This window comes from Hyla sarda, chromosome 10, assembly GCF_029499605.1.
Source record: "Hyla sarda isolate aHylSar1 chromosome 10, aHylSar1.hap1, whole genome shotgun sequence".
Taxonomy (NCBI): domain Eukaryota; kingdom Metazoa; phylum Chordata; class Amphibia; order Anura; family Hylidae; genus Hyla; species Hyla sarda.
The window spans coordinates 108,120,341-108,138,540 of NC_079198.1; the positions used below are offsets into that span (position 1 = coordinate 108,120,341).

Sequence of the window (18,200 nt, forward strand, 5' to 3'; positions counted from 1 at the left end):
GTGGCGGATCCGCAGCGTAAAATATGCTCACAACACAACACCCAGAGAAGAGGAGATGCTGCCCCCCTATCTTTGTCACATACCAAACACACAGAGGATATCCTGCTCCTCTATCTTTATCTGTCACATATACAACACACAGAGGGTGGTCTATTTCCTTTGTAGTGTAAGGAGCTTAAACTACAAAGGAAATAGACCACCCTCTGTGTGTTGTGTATGTGACACTGTGACTGCTGAAGCTGCTGTATACACCATCAGACATTTATAAGTATATTAGATTTTCAGGTCCACTCTTTGTCTGATGTTTGGGTTTGAGCCCCAGCACCAGAAAAGAGACAGATGCCGAGGCTGAATACGTCAGATTTCCACCCAGCCAATCATTGGCCGAGATGGAATTTTGCTGCAGGCAGCAATTCGCTACGATGCAGCATGACCTATGGACCACAGGGAACCATAAAGAGGAGCACATCAGGGAACGCAACTGGACAGCGGTGGCACCGGGGAGAAGTAGATGTTTGTTGTTTATTTATTTTTAAATTTTTTTTTTTATAAGGACGGAATGGGAGTGTTTATAAAAAACAAAAAAACAAACAAACCTGGAGTAGTAAATGAAACATTCTGGAGTACCCCTTTAATCTCAGTAAAGGTTTGTTCTGTTATGAGATTCTTGTCATATATGATGTAGATCTGGTCTCTGCCTTTCAGACATCTTCCCCTCCCCAGAACTGAGTGATGAAGGTTTTGCACGGCCTGTACTCGCTGGAATAGTCGCTACAATCTGCTTCCTAGCTGCTGCAGTTTTGTTCAGCACACTGGCTGCATGTGTGGTGAACCGACAGAGAAAGCGCAAACTAAAGAGGAAGAAAGGTGAGTGGAGAAGTCTGCTGTCTTATCTACAGGACCCTGGGCAGTGAGCGCTGCCTTCAGCCCATCTGAACACCAGGACCTTCAGATTGGAAAGACAAATGTGTCAGTAATAGCTCAGCTGCAAAAAAAAAGTCATAATATATATATATATATATATATATATATATATATATATATATAAAAAGTACCGTATTTTTCGCCGTATAAGACGCACTTTTTCTTCCCCAAAACTGGGGGGGAAAAAGTCGGTGCGTCTTATACGGCGAATACACCCCCATCGCGGCGGTCCCTGCGGCCATCAACGGCCGGGACCCGCTGCTAATACAGGACATCACCGATCGTGGTGATGCCCTGTATTAACCCTTCAGACGCGGCGATCAAAGCTGACCGCCGCATCTGAAGGGAAAGTGACACTAACCTGGCTGTTCAGTCGGGCTGTTCGGGACCGCCGCGATTTCACCGCGGTGGTCCCGAACAGCCCGACTGAATAGCCGGGTTAGTGCTTACAGGACACCGGGAGGGACCTTACCTGCCTCCTCGGGGTCTTCTCCATTCAGGGATCCCCTGTATGGCCGGCGCTCTCCTTCCTCGTCATCACGTCGTCGCGTACGTGCGTCTGTGTGCGTAACGACGTGATGACGGCGATGGAGAGCGAGGATACCCGGCCGGCAGCAGAGACGTTCCGGTGCGACGGGGACGCGGCGACAGCGATGGAGCGACATCCAGGGCAGCGGTGACTGGTCCGGAGCGGCGGGGACACATGAGTATTAAATCCTGTGCAGTGGTCTTAAATCTGAGGACCTCCAGATGTTGCAAAACTACAACTCCCAGCATGCCCGGACAGCCAACGGCTGTCCAGGCATGCTGGGAGTTGTAGTTTTGCAACATCTGGAGGTCCTCAGGTTGAAGACCACTATTGGGTTCAAAATCTTTATTTTTTTTAGATTTTGCCCCTAAAAATAGGGCGCGTCTTATACACCGGTGCGTCCTATAGGGCGAAAAATACGGTAGATACCTGGTGGATTTCTAAAGTGTGATTTTTCTTTAAAAAATTAAAATGTTTACAATTAAAAAAGTCTGACCTAAGCAGAAGGGCTGACCAAACATGACAGGTTCAAGATGTGCAGACTTCATACATGTCATCTCTGTCACGTCTTTCACAACTGTCAACATCTACACACACACACACACATTTTAAAGGGGTCCTCCACTGGAAAACTTTTTTTTTAAATCAACTGGTGCCAGAAAGTTAAACAGCTTTGTAAATTCGATTTAAAAATCTTAATCCTTCCAGTACTTATCAGTTGCTGTATGCTCCACAGGAAGTTCTTTTCTTTTTGAATTTCCTTTCTGTCTGACCACAGTGCTCTCTGCTGACACCTCTGTGCATGTCAGGAACTGTCCAGAGTAGGAGCAAATCCCATAGCAAACCTATCCAGTTCTGGACAGTTCCTGACACAGACTGAGGTGTCAGCAGAGAGCACTGTGGTCAGACAGAAAGTAAATTCAAAAAGAAAAGAACTTCCTGTGGAACATACAGCAGCTGAAGTACTGGAAGGATTAAGATTTTTAAATAGAAATAATTTACAAATCTGTTTAACTTCCTGGCACCAGTTCATTTAAAGGGTACCTATCATCAAAAATCTTTTTATATGTTAAAGATGAATGCCTCATGCTTCACTTTGTAATTGGTTGTAATTAAACATTTTTGCTTTATTTAATGTGTATTTTCACTTTAAAAAAGGCACCACTAGGGGTCTCCTTAGCAGTCCTGGCCGCCAACCTATCTATTGATTTCGGACTCATGGCATGAGTTTGAAATCACACTGCAGGCAGGACACGTATGACCTCAGCACAGCTCCCTGCCTGTCAATCAGACAGGTGGGAACGAGCGCTGTGCTCATACCACAACAGCAGGGCACGCTCCTAACATGGCCAAATGTCCGCAGAGCGCTGCCCTGCATCCCCCCCCTGATTCTAAAAGCCGGCTGCAGCGCTCCAGAGCCATAGGTGATGATGCTCCAGAGCCATAGGTGATGATGCTCCATGACATAGGTGATGACGCATGGACACAGCAGGACTAGTATGTGTCCAAGCAGGCAGGGGGGCAGTTGTTTGACCGGCTTTTTTAGTATGAAATACTGAAAATTTTCTAATGAAAGCAATTGCAAAACCTATTGTTTATACATGCTTTACAACATATCAAAGGTTTTTGTATCTGACCGTGCCTATTTAGCTATGACTAAGGCTAAGTTTCCACTTGTTTTTTTTTCTGGCAGTTTTTGAATACAGCCACTGCAGTTTTTGAGCCAAAGTCAGAAGTGGATCCATAAGGGAGAAGTATAAGTCCTTCCTTTATGTGTTGTATTCCTTTTGAATACACTTCTGGCTGTGGCTCAAAAACTGTTAGAAAAAAAACAAGTGGAAACTTAGACTTACACTCCACACATATGAAAGGAGATTCTGTCCCTATTTCTACCTACCACATACACAACATACAGAGAGAAGAGTAGATCCTGCCCCCCCTGTATCTAATACACAGCACACAGAGTAAATAAGAACGTGCACTTCGATCTCTATCTCTCACATACTCTGCACACAGGAGATCCTGTTCCCCTATCTCTATTACATACACAACACACAAAGAAGAAGAGATCCTGCTCATCTATCACGATCTGTTACACACACACACACACACAACACATAGATTGATGAGCAGATCTCCTCTTTTCTATCACAAACACAACCCACAGGGAAAAGAAGGGATCCTGCCCCCCCCCCCCCTATCTTTATCACAAACACTGCACAAAGAGGATATCCTGCTCCCTATATCTATCACATACACAACACACAGAGTAGAGGATATCCTGCTCCCTATATCTATCACATACACAACACACAGAGTAGAGGATATCCTGCTCCCTATATCTATCACATACACAACACACAGAGTAGAGGATATCCTGCTCCCTATATCTATCACATACACAACACACAGAGTAGAGGATATCCTGCTCCCTATATCTATCACATACACAACACACAGAGTAGAGGAGATCCTGCTCCCTATATCTATCACGTACACAACACACAGAGTAGAGGAGATCCTGCTCCCTATATCTATCACATACACAACACACAGAGTAGAGGATATCCTGCTCCCTATATCAATCACATACACAACACACAGAGTAGAGGAGATCCTGCTTCTCTATATCTATCACATACACAACACAGAGGAGATCCTTCTCCCCTATCTTGATCTATCACAAACACTGCACAAAGAGAACATATACAACACACAAAGGAGAGGATACCCTCGATCTATCACATACACAACACACAGAGGAGATCCTGCTCCCGTCTTTATTTCATATACTTTATCATATACACTAGGGATCGACCGATATCGTTTTTTTTAGGGCCGATACCGATAATTGGTGGAGGTTAGAGCCGATAGCCGATAACTTATACCGATATTCCGGTATAAGTTATCGGCTATTTATACCCCCGCGACACCGCTGCAGATCATTGATTTAAAGCGGCACTTTAAATCAATGCACTGCAGTGGCTTTTGCGGTGCCATAGGCCGCCGCCGCCACCCGCTTCTCTCCCCCTGCCTGTCCGGGGGTCCTGAGACCTATCACCGCCTGCCCCGACCGCCTCCCCCCGACCCGCCGCACTGGCCCCATTGCCTCCCCCATCCCCGGTTTTATAATTACCTGTTCCCGGGGTCCACTCCACATCAGGCTCCGGTGGCGTCCTCCTGAACTGTCACTGTGCGCACTGACTGTGACGTCACGTCGCGCACGTCACGTCACTCGTCATTGCGCACAGTGTAACGCAGGACGCAGCAGGAGCAAGAAGTAGCGTGGGCTCCGGGAACAGGTAATTATAAAACCCGGGGATGGGGGAGGCAATGGGGCCGGGGCGGTGCGGTGGGGGATGCGACGTGGTGCGGGGGGGGGGGGGGGGGGCGCGGTTGCGGTGCGGCGGGGGGGATTGGGGGGGGGGGGGAGTGCGGTGCGGGGGGCGGGGCATTATCAGCTTATCGGTAAGGTAATTGCCGATACCGATAATGCCCAAAATCGTGATTATCGGCCTATAATATTGGCCATAACGATAATCGGTCGATGCCCTAATATACACTGCCCACTCTCACTAGCTTGTAACAGTTATCACTACTGACAGTTCATACATGCAATGGACATTCTTCTATAGCAGTGGTCTCCAACCTGCGGACCTCCAGATGTTGCAAAACTACAACTCCCAGCATGCACGGACAGCCAACGGCTGTTCGGGCATGCTGGGAGTTGTAGTTTTGCAACATCTGGAGGTCTGCAGGTTTAAGACCACTGTTCTATAGTGATAATCCCTCTGACTGTAGTTTTTAATAGGCATCACTAGGAAGCGGTCATCCGTTTTAAGTTAGGAGAGTGTAAGATTTGGACAGTGTAAATTGTGTAGAAATGTTTGTTGTGTGACTGCTCGGTGGAACCCACCCCCCCCCCCCCCCCCCCAATTCTAATAAGAGGAGGAGGGATAATATATACAATAGTTACATTTACCCCTGAGGCCATATCACACTATACAGGGGTGGAGGGTAATATCATACCTTTTTTTTTCCCTATATGATCCCTGCAGTGTCCTTGGATGGGTGAGATATAGAAGACGTAATATGTCAAGTCTTATCAGCTAACCTGTGTATGTCTCCTGTCTCTGCAGATCCACCTCTCTCCATTACACACTGCCGGAAAAGCATGGAGTCTCCGTAAGTAAATGTTCACAATGGATGCAGAGGGTGGACCTCCGCTCTGACCACCAGTAATGTACACTTCATCACATGAACAAGCATGACAGATCCATAGCAAATGCAGAAATATAAAATAAATAAATAAAAAAAATAAAAAATTAAAACATGGCGGATCAACATTGTCAGTTGCTGTCATTGTGTCAAATGGTAATCTGCTATATATACAAATTACCCATAGGGCGTTCCCTGGGTTATTAAACAAATTACTCAATTGGTAATCTGCATCTCGTTAATGGATACCTAGGCTAGGATGCAGATCGCTGGAAGAGATTGACGGACTGAGCTCTTGTCCTGCTACAAGACCAAGGGCCATTTACACTGGCCAACGCCCAGATAACTAGTTCCAATCTCGCTGATCGGCACTGATTTGCTGATTCTTTACAAGACTGAATTAAATGTGTAGTTATTAAAATGCATGATTATTTACAGAGTGCGATGTGCAGCTAACTGATCTTTTTGATCACTTGCCCTTTTAGGGTAGGTTCCCATTGATTTAAATGGGATTCTGCTGTGCTGTGCACATGGTGAAATTTCCGCAGCGGATGTTTCTGCTGTGGAAATCCTGATTCCTTTGTCCACAGAAAGAATAGACCTGTCCCTTTAAACACACACCAGAAAAGCTTGCACTGAATAAAAGTGCACACCATTGAGTACATGAGAGTATAAAAAGATCTTTATTTAATATGACCCATAGACAAAAATATCACACGGTAGACACTATAAAAATAAATAAATTTAAGCCCAAAAAGGGCAACAGCACCACCCTAGAGAGATGCTATGAACCCCCTTCCCTAGGAAGCAACCCGGACCAATGTAATAAACAGTATAGTATATCCAACCAGAATGTTCTGTAATAAAGTGCAAATAGCTGTATACAGAATACTTATGCTAAGGATATATATCAAGAACAGGGATTAACCCCTTAAGGACCCGGGGGGTTTCCGTTTTTGTATTTTCGTTTTTTCCTCCTTACCTTTAAAAAATGAATAACTCTTTTAATTTTGCACCTAAAAATCCATATGATGGCTTATTTTTTGCGCCACCAATTCTACTTTGTAATGACATCAGTCATTTTACCCAAAAATTTACAGCGAAACAGGGGAAAAAAATCATTGTGAGACAAAATTGGAAAAAAAAACGCCATTTTGTAAATTTTGGGGCTACTCTTTATTCTGTAGGTCCATACGATTAAAATGCTACCCTACTTATGTAGGTTTGATTTTGTCGTACTTCTGGAAAAAATCATAACTACATGCAGCAAAATGTATACGTTTAACCTCTTAAGGACTCAGGGCGTACCTGTACGCCCTGAGCCTGGTCCCGGTGTGAAAAACGGGGTCACGCCGGGACCCGGCATCACACTGGGTCGGTCCCGGCTGCTAACGATAGCCGGGACCGATCGTTGTGCCGCGCGCTGTTAACCCTTCAGACGCGGCGATCAAAGTTGATCGCTGCGTCTGAAAACGAAAGTAAACGCTTCCCGGCAGCTCAGTCTGGCTGATCGGGACATCGGGATAAAATCGCGATGTTGCAATCAGCTGGGACGCAGGCGGAGGTCTCCTTACCTGACTCTGCGGCGTCCGATCGGGGTTTGATTGCTCCATGCCTGAGCTACAGGCTTGAGCAATCGAGCCCCTATCTCGCTGATCCGTGCAAAGCTATGGCTATGGGAGCTATAGCACTGCAAAAAAAAGTGAAAAAAAAAAAGTTAACAAAGGTCATTTAACCCCTTCCCTAATAAAAGTTTGAATCACCCCCCTTTTCCCATAAAAAAAAAAACTGTGTAAATGGTATCGCCGGTATCGCCGCGTGCGTAAATGTCTGAACTATAAAATTATATAATTAAACCGCACGGTCAATGGTGTACGCGCAAAAAAATTCCAAAGTCCAAAATGGCGTATTTTTGGTCACTTTTTATATCATAAAAAAATGAATAAAAAGCGATTAAAAAGTCCGATCAACACAAAAATGGTACCAATAAAAACTTCAGAACACGGCGCAAAAAATGTGCCCTCATACCGGCCCGTGCGCAGAAAAAAAAAGAGTTACAGGGGTCAGAATATGACAATTTTAAACGTATAAATTTTCCTGCATGTAGTTATTTTTTTTCAGAAGCGCAACAAAATCAAACCTATATAAGTAGGGTATCATTTTAATCGTATGGACCTACAGAATAAAGATAAGGGGTAATTGTGACCAAAAAATGCACTGCGTAGAAACGGAAGCCCCCAAAAGTTACAAAATGAAATTTTTTTTCTTCAATTTTGTCACACAAGGATTTTCGTTTCCGTTTCGTCGTGGATTTTTTTGTAAAATGACTAACGTCACTGCAAAGTAGAATTGGTGGCACAAAAAATAAGCCATCATATGGATTTTTAGGTGCAAAATTGAAAGCGTTATGATTTTTAGAAGGTGATGAGGAAAAAATGAAAATGGAAAAACGCTGAGTCCTCAAGGGGTTAAAATTGTCATCTTCTGACCCCTATAATTTTTATTATTTTTCCACGTATGGGGCAGTATGAGGGCTAATTTTTTGCGCTGTGATCTGAAGTTTTTAGCGGTACCATTTTTGCATTGATAGGACTTATTGATTTTATTCATTTTTTCATGATATAAAAAGTGACCAAAAATGCACTATTTTGGACTTTTGAATTTTTTTTGCGCGTACGACATTGACCGTGCGGTTTAATTAACGATATATTTTTATAATTTGGACATTTCTGCACGCGGCGATTCCACATATGTTTATTTTAATTTTTTTTAAAGGGAAAAGGGGGGTGATTCAAACTTTTATTAGGGGAGGGGTTAAATGATCTTTAGTCACTTTTTTTTCACTTTTTTTTCACTTTTTTTTGCAGTGTTATAGGTCCCATAGGGACCTATAACACTGCACACACTGATCTTTTACATTGATCAGTGGTTTCTCATAAGAAACCACTGATCAATGATTCTGCCGCTTGACTGCTCATGCCTGGATCTCAGACACTGAGCAGTCATTTGGCGATCGAACAGCATGGAGGCAGGTAGGGATCCTCCGGCTGTCTTGTAAGCTGTTCAGGATGGCATGATTTCGCTGCGGCGATCCCGAACAGCTCCCTGAGCTAACTGGCATGGTTTTACTTTCACTTTAGACACGGCGTTCAACTTTGAACGCTGCGTCTAAAGGGTTAATAGCACACGGCACCGCGATCAGTACTGCGCGCTATTAGCCATGGGTCCCAACCGTTGTTAGAGGCCGGGCCCGACCCGCTATGACGTGGCCCCGCGTTATAGAACGGGAGCGGACTCATGACGTACCGGTACGTCATGGGTCCTTAAGGGGGTTAAATAACAAGAATATAAATATGCAACAGCAATAGTTTTTAGTCTATGAATCATTTAGTAAAATAATCACCTGCCTTGAATAATACACCCTCTAGAAATGAGCAATAGTGAGAATACAAAACATATAAATGTGCATAACAAACCACAATGTCCCTTAAACATTCCATTTTATTACAGACCTGTCTTACTTTCCTGTCTTGGGCCAGTAAATCTCACCACCCGCAGAGGTTCTTTCTTGATTGGTGACAATGACACTGTCTTACTTTTACACAGAGAGCACTGGCAAGAGTCATTTCTCACCAACAGAATACGTGTGCCTGTGCTCTGTTGGAGTATATAGACACATATATTCAGGGCCCTCTGTTTGCCAAACGAGAGCTCCACAGAATGGAGCTGCTCTTGATCATAATGTCCAGGCTGCAATCTCTGGAGTGAAGTGCATGATGTGAATGTTGTATTTGTCACCATTTCAGCTCAGATTTCACATTAATTTGTAGCACCTTTATATGAGGTTCCCTTTGTTTCTCTTTAGGTTGTCTTCTGGAAAAGTCAGTCCAGAAAGTGTACGAACACTTCGTGCTCCATCAGAGTCTTCAGAGGATCAGGGTCTTCCACCAAAAAGGCCTTTGAGCCCGAGTCGTGAAAAGGAGTTGTCACTGTACAAGAAGACCAAACGTGCCATGACCAGCAAGAAGTACAGTGTCAGTCAGGCAGAAGCTGAAGTCACCACTCCCATTGAGCTAATCAGCAGGGGCCCAGATGGCCGTTTTGTCACAGGGGGTCCTGACCAGGAGCCAGCTTTGCGTAGTCGAAGAATTCAAGGGTTTCCATTTGCAGAAGAAACTGATATGTACCCAGAGTTTCGCCAGTCAGATGAGGAGAACGACGAGCCAGCTGGTTTAAAATCCCAGCTTACCCCATTGTCATCCAGCCAAGACTCCCCACTTCAGCCTCCTGCCTACAGTCCACGTTTTCAACATCCGTCTCCAGAAGGAAGGCAACAGGCTTCGGGTCAGTCAAGACCTGGTGGCTACCATCATGGCCACTTGTATGGCTACTTGAGCAGTAGTCCTCGGGATTCAGATCCACCTCCACCATTTTACATGCCCGAAGTAAGTCCACTCAGTTCTGTCATGTCCTCCCCACCTTTACTTCCTGAAGGCTCTTTCCCACCTATCCCAGAAGAGAATGGAGAGAACAGCTCCACCAGTACTTTGCCTCTTACCCACACCCCAACTGGGGGACGCTCGCCAGAGCAGTGGGGAGGCCCAGACTTCCCTTTTGGAGGATTGGAAGCTCCTCCATCTCCTTCCATGTTTGTCCAGCACCGGTATGAACCTGGTGAAATGAGGCGTCCTCTACCTCCGCCTCCTCCAGCCCCCTTTCCTCGGGGGCGTCCACCTCCCAACTCACTACAAGTTCCATCTTATGCAGCTATTCTGCCTCTGGAGCCACATCCAGGCTGGGTAGGAAGGTTGCCTAGTCGCTGTCCTCATCCTCCACACCCAACTTCTTGGCAGGATGCAGCTATGCAACTGGCTGCCCAAGGCCAGCTCCGGCACACTAGCCAAGGTATGGGGATCCCGGTGCTTCCTTACCCAGACATCCCTGAACCTGGGCCCTTTGGGATAGATGCTCGATGGTTTGACAGCCGGACGCGTCCACAGATGAGCCCCAGACAGCATCGCAGACTGGAGCCAAGCTTACATCAAGTGGTGCTGCAACCTTCCCGCCTTTCGCCACTAACCCAGAGTCCCCTTAGTTCTAGACATGGATCCCCTGAGCTCAGTGTCAGAGCCCGGCCTCGCCCCGGTCTGCTTCCCCCACTTTCAGACTGCTCTAGCATAGCCCTACAGCCTCCAGGCTTTTTACACAAATCACCTCCTTCTTCTGGATCGCCAGCAAAGAGCAGTCATGACAGTCCTAGCTACCGCCCTTCCCCACTTGACTCCTCACCTCATGCTGATGGGCGCAGGAGAGAAGAACGAATACATGCAGAGACAGCGGTGCTGTGCACTGCAGGGTGAGTGTGATGTTGGGGTGCGGTATAGTCTTATTTCTTGATGGTGGGGGTTGGAGTTCTTCACTTGCATTTGTCACTGCTGTAGGATAAGTTAGGGTCCTAGATAGATCCTGTCCTTGTCTTATGCTAACTCTCCCCAGCTGGTTTTATCTTTTGATGATAAATAGAGGTGTGTGCATATATATATATATATTTTATTATATAATGTGTAGGTATATAATGAATAACCACAAAGAGGTCCACAATGCTCTGTAATCTAGAGATGATGGTGGCAGCTCCCCCCAACGCATAAATTGTAACTGTCATAAATCTGGTACTAAAAACATCTTGGTATTTTCCATTACCTTCTGAAGGGGGCCTGCTGCTTATCCAGTGCACCTACGATTATAGACTTAGGGTTTATACCTTTTTTAGTTTACCTTTTAGTACATCTGCTGCTTTTCTCACTAAAAACCATTGTGTACAAAGACTCAATGTAGAGATGACTGCTGTGTCCTGGGCCACACTATTATTTTGCTAAAACCATTGCCACCTACTGAACACGCACTGCTGAGACCAGGCATATGACGTTGTTATAACTGGGACTAGTACAGGAGGTTTGTCCTTTTCAGATTACTTCCTGCAGAAGACTGTTTCCACCCCAATGATGTTGGGGTGGAAACTCGCAGCTCACAGGCCAGTCTCCTGCAGGGTGACTATGTGTCGTGCCACATGGTGAGGACATCAGATTGTCAGTGGTTACTAAGGGCAGCACTGATACTGCTCAGAGTAGACACCGGTAACATGGTAGAATGTGATACAACAGACGTGCTGATCCCTAACAAGGTCTTCCTCTGAGATGTGACGCTGGGGATGTCCATGTTCTGTGCCAATAAATGACATCAGTAATAAAGTGCACATTGAATAAAACCTGTTTGTGCTCTCTGGGTCTCTCCATTCTTTACATGGATGTACTACCAGCATAAGAGTGACAGTATTGTGTGCACCTCCGTAACAGATGAAGGTCTGGAGAAAATGGATAATCTGTGGAGAGATTTGTCTGTCTGTTTCTGTTTGTGGCATCTTCCCGAAAGTCCCTGTAGAGTTGATGTCTTAAAGTCCCAGGATCTGAGAAGGCATTAGTTAGTTACATTCCCTGAACAGAGTGAAAGACACTGCCCCCGTAGAGAAAGCGTCTTACACCATGAGACATGTAATCTGGGCATGAAGGATGTACACTGGTTAACCTCTGCAACCTTGCTTTAACATTCCCGTAAAGTTGTAGCTGAAGAATTGGTCCCATACTATGGTGTCTAGGTAACTTGTGTCTACAGCTGAGTCCAAACATAGTCCCTATATATATATATATATATATATATATATACACCTTATTTACAGTCATTTTTTTGCTTGATAGTTGACATTGACACACACAGGTTTTTAGGATTGAACACCACATGGCAGAACAAACCCTGTAAACATCTACGATATCTACATTACTATTCTATTCCTTAGAGGAGAGATAGAAGTAGATAATCTTCCTTTGGGTCCAATGAACAGACCTGAAGAGATTTTGTGAAAACCTTGTAATGTTGCTGTGTGAACATCAATAGCACACAATGGTCTCATTCGGCAGTAGGCATGACCCCACCGTCACGTGTCCTGTCCTTTCTCCAGTGTCTCAGTATAGTGGCAATGTCTTTTAACAATGTGTTGGTTGTCTTGTGTGTTGTGTTATATTGGGCATAGCAATGACTTGCAGGATTAATGTCAGACCATGCTGTTTCCTATATGTAGTTAGGAATGCTCTTCCCTCTGTAGGTGTTCTGGAGTCTGTCTAATAGCAGCAGGATTTTCATATGAAATATGTTCCCCTAAGTGCAGCCCTCTCCCTCGCTTGCTTTCCCTGGTGCTGCCATTAGTAACTGTGTCTGTTTTTGATTGATCTCAGCTATCTGAGCAGTATTGAAGTCATGAACTCCTCCATCCAATAGGTAAGGGTGATCCATGTCCGAAGGGGGAAGAGGGAAGTGTGGGGTGGGCTCCTGAATGGTGGGAAAACATGGGGGAGGGGGGGGTTCCTTCTGTTTATTAACCCTGGCCTGCTTTAAAGGGAAACAGTGCACATTGCTCAGAGTAAGACAACACATCCAGTGTGAAAATGTCATTCACAAGCAGGTTCATTATCTTGTGTCACAAGAAGCTCACTATTGTGCACCAATTCAACAAAGTTTATAGTGTGTGGACTGTAAAAGCTGGAGAGGGGAGTTCTGTGTATCAAGTTCTCACTGGCCATACAAGCAGCATCCTGGTGCCTCATTCTAAAAAGAGCCACTAGCATAGCTATAGAGGGTGCTAAAGTAGTAACATAATAACATAGTTTGTAAGGGTGGAAAAAAAAAAGACAAGAGTCCATTGAGTTCAACCTCAAACCCTACTCAAAAACACGAGGCTGATGCCAATTGCCCCATGACAGAGGTATAATTCCTTTCCGACTCTAATATAGCAATATGTAGTTATCCACATAAGGTACAGCTCTATAAGTAGCACAATTATGTCATGCTAAGGCTGGGTTCACATCACGTTTTGTCCCATACGGGACCACATACGGCAGGGGGAGCTGAAAACTTGCGCTCCCGTATGCGGTCCCGTATGTAATTCATTTCAATGAGCTGACCGGAGTGAAATGCTGACTCTGGTCGGCTAATTTTTGCCCCGTGTGTGGTTTTCCACCGGACCTAAAATCGTAGTCGACCACGATTTTAGGTGCGGTGGGAAAACTGCATACGGGCAAAAATGAGCCGACCGGAGTCAGCATTTCAATCCGGTCAGCTCATTGAAATAAATTACATACGGGACCGCATACAAAGGCATACGGGAGCGCAAGTTATCAGCTGCCCCTGCCATATGTGGTCCCGTGTGGGACAAAACGTGATGGGAACCCAGCCTAACCATGAGATGATGTCATTATGGTAGGTGGGGTGGGTATATGGTAACATCGTTTGTAAGGCTGAGAAAATTTGTCCAACCATCTAGTTAAATCTGTTATCTTGCAGTATGGATCTAGAAGCAGGAAAAAACATGAGGTAAAAGCCAAGCCAAGGAAAAAAAAAGTCTTTGCCAACTCCATTTGGAAATCTGAATAAATCCCTTGATGAACTCTTCTCCAGAATTTAGTAGCATCCCAGCCAAAGTTGTTTCCATTCTTTGGCTAAATCATTGCACATATAGGCTGAATTATTATATATATTTACTATCTCCGTCTACATTATTGCCACCTCACATCTCAGAGAAGTCCCTGAGTCTTGGTGGTCTAATAGGCTGCACCCTCTATAGACAGCAGGCTCAGGTAAAAAGAGGACTCTATATTTGGATGGTGTTGAATATAGAGCTTCTTACTGGGCACCAGGTTCCCCTTTAAAGGAGACCAGTGCAACTCCTATGCATGATAAAGCTTTGTTCTAATGCTGTGATTGTAGCAACCACCTCCTCCGTCTTCCTCCTTCCCTGTCATGGTGACACCCTCATGCAGTCAACCATCCTAGCAGTGTTGTACAACCTGCTGCTTCCTTTCCTCATGGCGGGTAGTGCAGTTTTTCCTCACCGTGTGTCATCACTGCAGTTTTGCCAATCAGTAACAAGTTTATTTTAACATCTACAGTTGTCTCTATCCTCCGCTGTCTTCTGTTTGTCCTTTTCCGTCCAGTACCTTCCTAACTCTCCAATGGTTTTCATCATTCCTGTGGAATATTTTAGCGGTAAAATAAAACCATTCATGCTGTGGAGATTTGATAACCTACCAATTCCTTTTGACATTGATGGTAGACCCCTAGGAGGAAACATTGTAGATGAGATGTTGAACATGGGTCTGATGCCCTAAGCCACCTTAGTGAGTGAGACATTGACGTGCAGGGCGGCTGTGGTTAAAGGTGTTTCATTAGAGCAGTGTCTTTCATGTAGTGTCTTTATTATAAGAGCCTTGCCACATATACATCTAAATCTCAGTCAGTACCAAATCTGTTTCATACTTAGACAATGTCTTCTGTAGTGAGATACATGTAGAGCAGTTGTGGTCAACACCATTGGCACCCCTGAATATTAAGTACACCATGTAAATATCCTCTGAAGTACACTTAAGGTCAATAACCCATCACGGCATTGTGTTTTGCTGGGATATCCTAATGCACCAGTTCAAAATCTTAATGTGTCAGGGATCACGAGTTGATGCAGGCTACATCTGTATAAAAGCATACATTATCTCACATAAGTAAGTACACCCCTCACATTTTTGTAAATATTTTTTTCTATCTTTTCAGTGACAACACTGAAAAAAGGACTCTCTGCTACAGTACAAAGTAGTCAGTGCACAGCCTATATAACTTTTTCGGCTCTGGGAACCCCTCGAAAAATATTTTTTTTGCGGGGAACCCCTACCGAAGTTGAGCAAAATATAAAACGGGGAAACAGCCGCAATGCAATGCACAATATCAATTTATCTGTGGTGGGTATGTAGTGTAGATTACAGTGCTGCTTTATACAGCAACTCACATTTGACATGGGTGACAGAGTAGCGGTGGGGCCGGGAACAGTACATGGGTGACAGAGGGATGGTGGGTCAGGGAACAGTTCCCCGGTGAGGATGGGAACAGTCCTCTGGGAATAGGGAACAGACCTACCCCCATTGCATTCATCCTCTTCTCGGCCTGCAAGCCTGGGGCTCACGTTGCTGCAGGGGGGCGCTGTGTGCGCACATACACGCATTGCGCAAGCAGGCTTCCCCCCCCCCCCCCCCCCCCCTTCACGTAATTCACAGGCGCGCAGGCCGGGGCGGGAGATTTAAAAAAAAAAATGCCTACTGGAGCTCGCAGAACCCCCGGCAGTTCTCAACGGAACCCCAAGTTAGGAGTCACTGGTTTAATGTTTTGCCCCTCAAACAACCTCAACACACTTGGCAAAAGTGAGTACACCCCTAAGTAAAAATTTCCAAATTGGACCCAATAAGCCATTTTCCCTCCCTGAAGTCATGTGACTCGTAGGTGTTACAAGGTCTCTGGCGTGAATGGAGCGCAGGTGTCTTAAATTTGGTGTTACGGCTTTCACACTCTCTAATACAGGTCAACATGGCACCTCATTCCAAATAACTTTCTCAAAATAAGAAGATTGCCAAGACCTTCAAACTGAGCTGCAGCACGGTGGGCAAGACCATACAGCAGTTTTACAGGGCAGGTTCCACTCAAAATAGGTTGAAGGGGTGGAAGGGTCAGCCTGTCAGTACTCGGACCATACGCTGGACACAGAATTAAAATAGTCTGCATGGCTGTCCTCCCTCTTCTAAACATAAAGTACAAGAAAGCTGGCAGTTTTCTGAAGACAAGCAGACTATGGACATCACATGAGACCAAAATAAAATTATTTGGTTTAGATGGTGTCAAATGTTTGTGACAGCAACAAGGTGCGGAGTACAAAGACAAGTCTTTACAGTCAAACATGGTGGTGGAAGTGTCATGGTCTGGGGCTACATGAGTGCTGCTGTTAAAGTGAATCAGAGCAAGATCTCCTCCCCTTAATGTTCCAAACGCTGTTTTCATGCTGCGGGGGTCGGCCACACCCCTCGTGATGTCAAGGCCCCACCCCCTCAATGCAGGTCTATGGGAGGGGGCATGACGTCATGGAGAAGTGGAAGAGGACTCCAGCGGCAACCTGTGAAGCTCTGGTGATCTCCTTGCCCAAGAGGCTTAAGGCAGTGCTGGTAAATAATGGTGGCCACTCAAAATATTGACACTTTGGGCCCAATTTGACATTTCCACTTGGGTGAACTCACATTTGTTGCCAAGGTTTAGACATGAATGGCTGTGCGTTGAGGGGACACAACATTAAACACTGTTATACAGACTGTGCACTCCCTACTTTACATTGTAGCAGTCATTTCTTTAGTGTTGTCACATAAAAAGATATAAAATATTTACAGAAATGTGAGGGGTGGACTCGCTTATGTGAGATAGAAACATAGAATGTGTCGCCAGATAAGAACCATTTGGCCCATCGAGTCTGCCGAATAATCTGAATACTATGAATAGTCCCGGGCCCTATCTTATATGAAGGATAGCCTTATGATTATCCCATACATGTTTAAACTCCACTGTATTTGCAGCGACCACTTCTGCAGGAAGGCTATTCCATGCATCCACTACTCTCTCAGTAAAATAATACTTCCTGATATTACTGCAGAAACCTTTGCCTCTCTAATTTAAAACAGTGTCCTCTTGTGGTAGTTTTTCTTCTTTTAAATATGCTCTCCTCCTTTACCGTGTTGATTCCCTTTATGTATTTAAAAGTCTCTATCATATCCCCTCTGTCTCTTCTTTCTTCCAAGCTATACATGTTAAGGTCCTTTAACCTTTCCTGGTAAGTTTTATCCTGCAATCCATGTACTAGTTTAGTAGCTCTTCTCTGAACTCTCTCTAGAGTATCTATATCCTTCTGGAGATACGGCCTCCAGTACTGTGCACAATACTCCAAGTGAGGTCTCACCAGTGTTCTGTACAGCGGCATAAGCACTTCTCTCTTTCTACTGCTTATACCTCTCCCTATACATCCAAGCATTCTGCTAGCATTTCCTGCTGCTCTATTACATGGTCTTTCTACCTTTACGTCTTCTGAAATAATTACTCCTAAATCCCTCTCCTCAGATACTGAGGTCAGGACTGTGTCAAATATTCTATATTCTGCTTGAGGGTTTTTACGCCCCAGGTGCATTATCTTGCACTTATCCACATTAAATTTCAGTTGCCAGAGTTCTGACCATTCTTCTAGTTTGCCTAAATCCTTTTCCATATGGCGGGTCCCTCCAGGAACATCAACCCTGTTACATATCTTTGTGTCATCAGCAAAAAGACATACCTTACCATCGAGACCTTCCGTAATATCACGAATGAAGATATTAAACAATATTGGTCCCAGTACAGATCCCTGTGGTATCCCACTGGTGACAAGACCTTGCTCTGAATATTCTCCATTGACTACAACCCTCTGTTGTCTGTTACTCAGCCACTGCCTAATCCACTCAACATTATTGGAGTCCAAGCTCAATGACTGTAGTTTATTGATAAGTCTTCTATGTGGGACAGTGTCAAAAGCCTTACTAAAATCTAGATATGCAATGTCTACTGCCCCTCCACCATCTATTATTTTAGT

At 44.8% G+C, this 18,200-nt stretch overlaps 1 protein-coding gene across 8 annotated transcripts in view; it reads left to right on the forward strand.

Moving 5' to 3' along the window:
* The window catches only part of IGSF9B (immunoglobulin superfamily member 9B), an 84,016-nt gene that overhangs the window by 53,738 nt on the left and 12,078 nt on the right, over positions 1-18,200 (forward strand). For 7 of the 8 annotated variants that reach the window (XM_056544482.1, XM_056544485.1, XM_056544486.1 and 4 more), the window contains 3 exons: positions 706-867; positions 5,593-5,638; positions 9,537-11,027. In XM_056544482.1, coding sequence (XP_056400457.1) covers positions 706-867; positions 5,593-5,638; positions 9,537-11,027 — 1,699 coding nt within the window. Of the gene's footprint in view, positions 1-705; positions 868-5,592; positions 5,639-9,536; positions 11,028-12,957; positions 13,001-18,200 lie in introns of all 8 variants that reach the window. The other variant, XR_008848529.1, reaches the window with a different exon arrangement.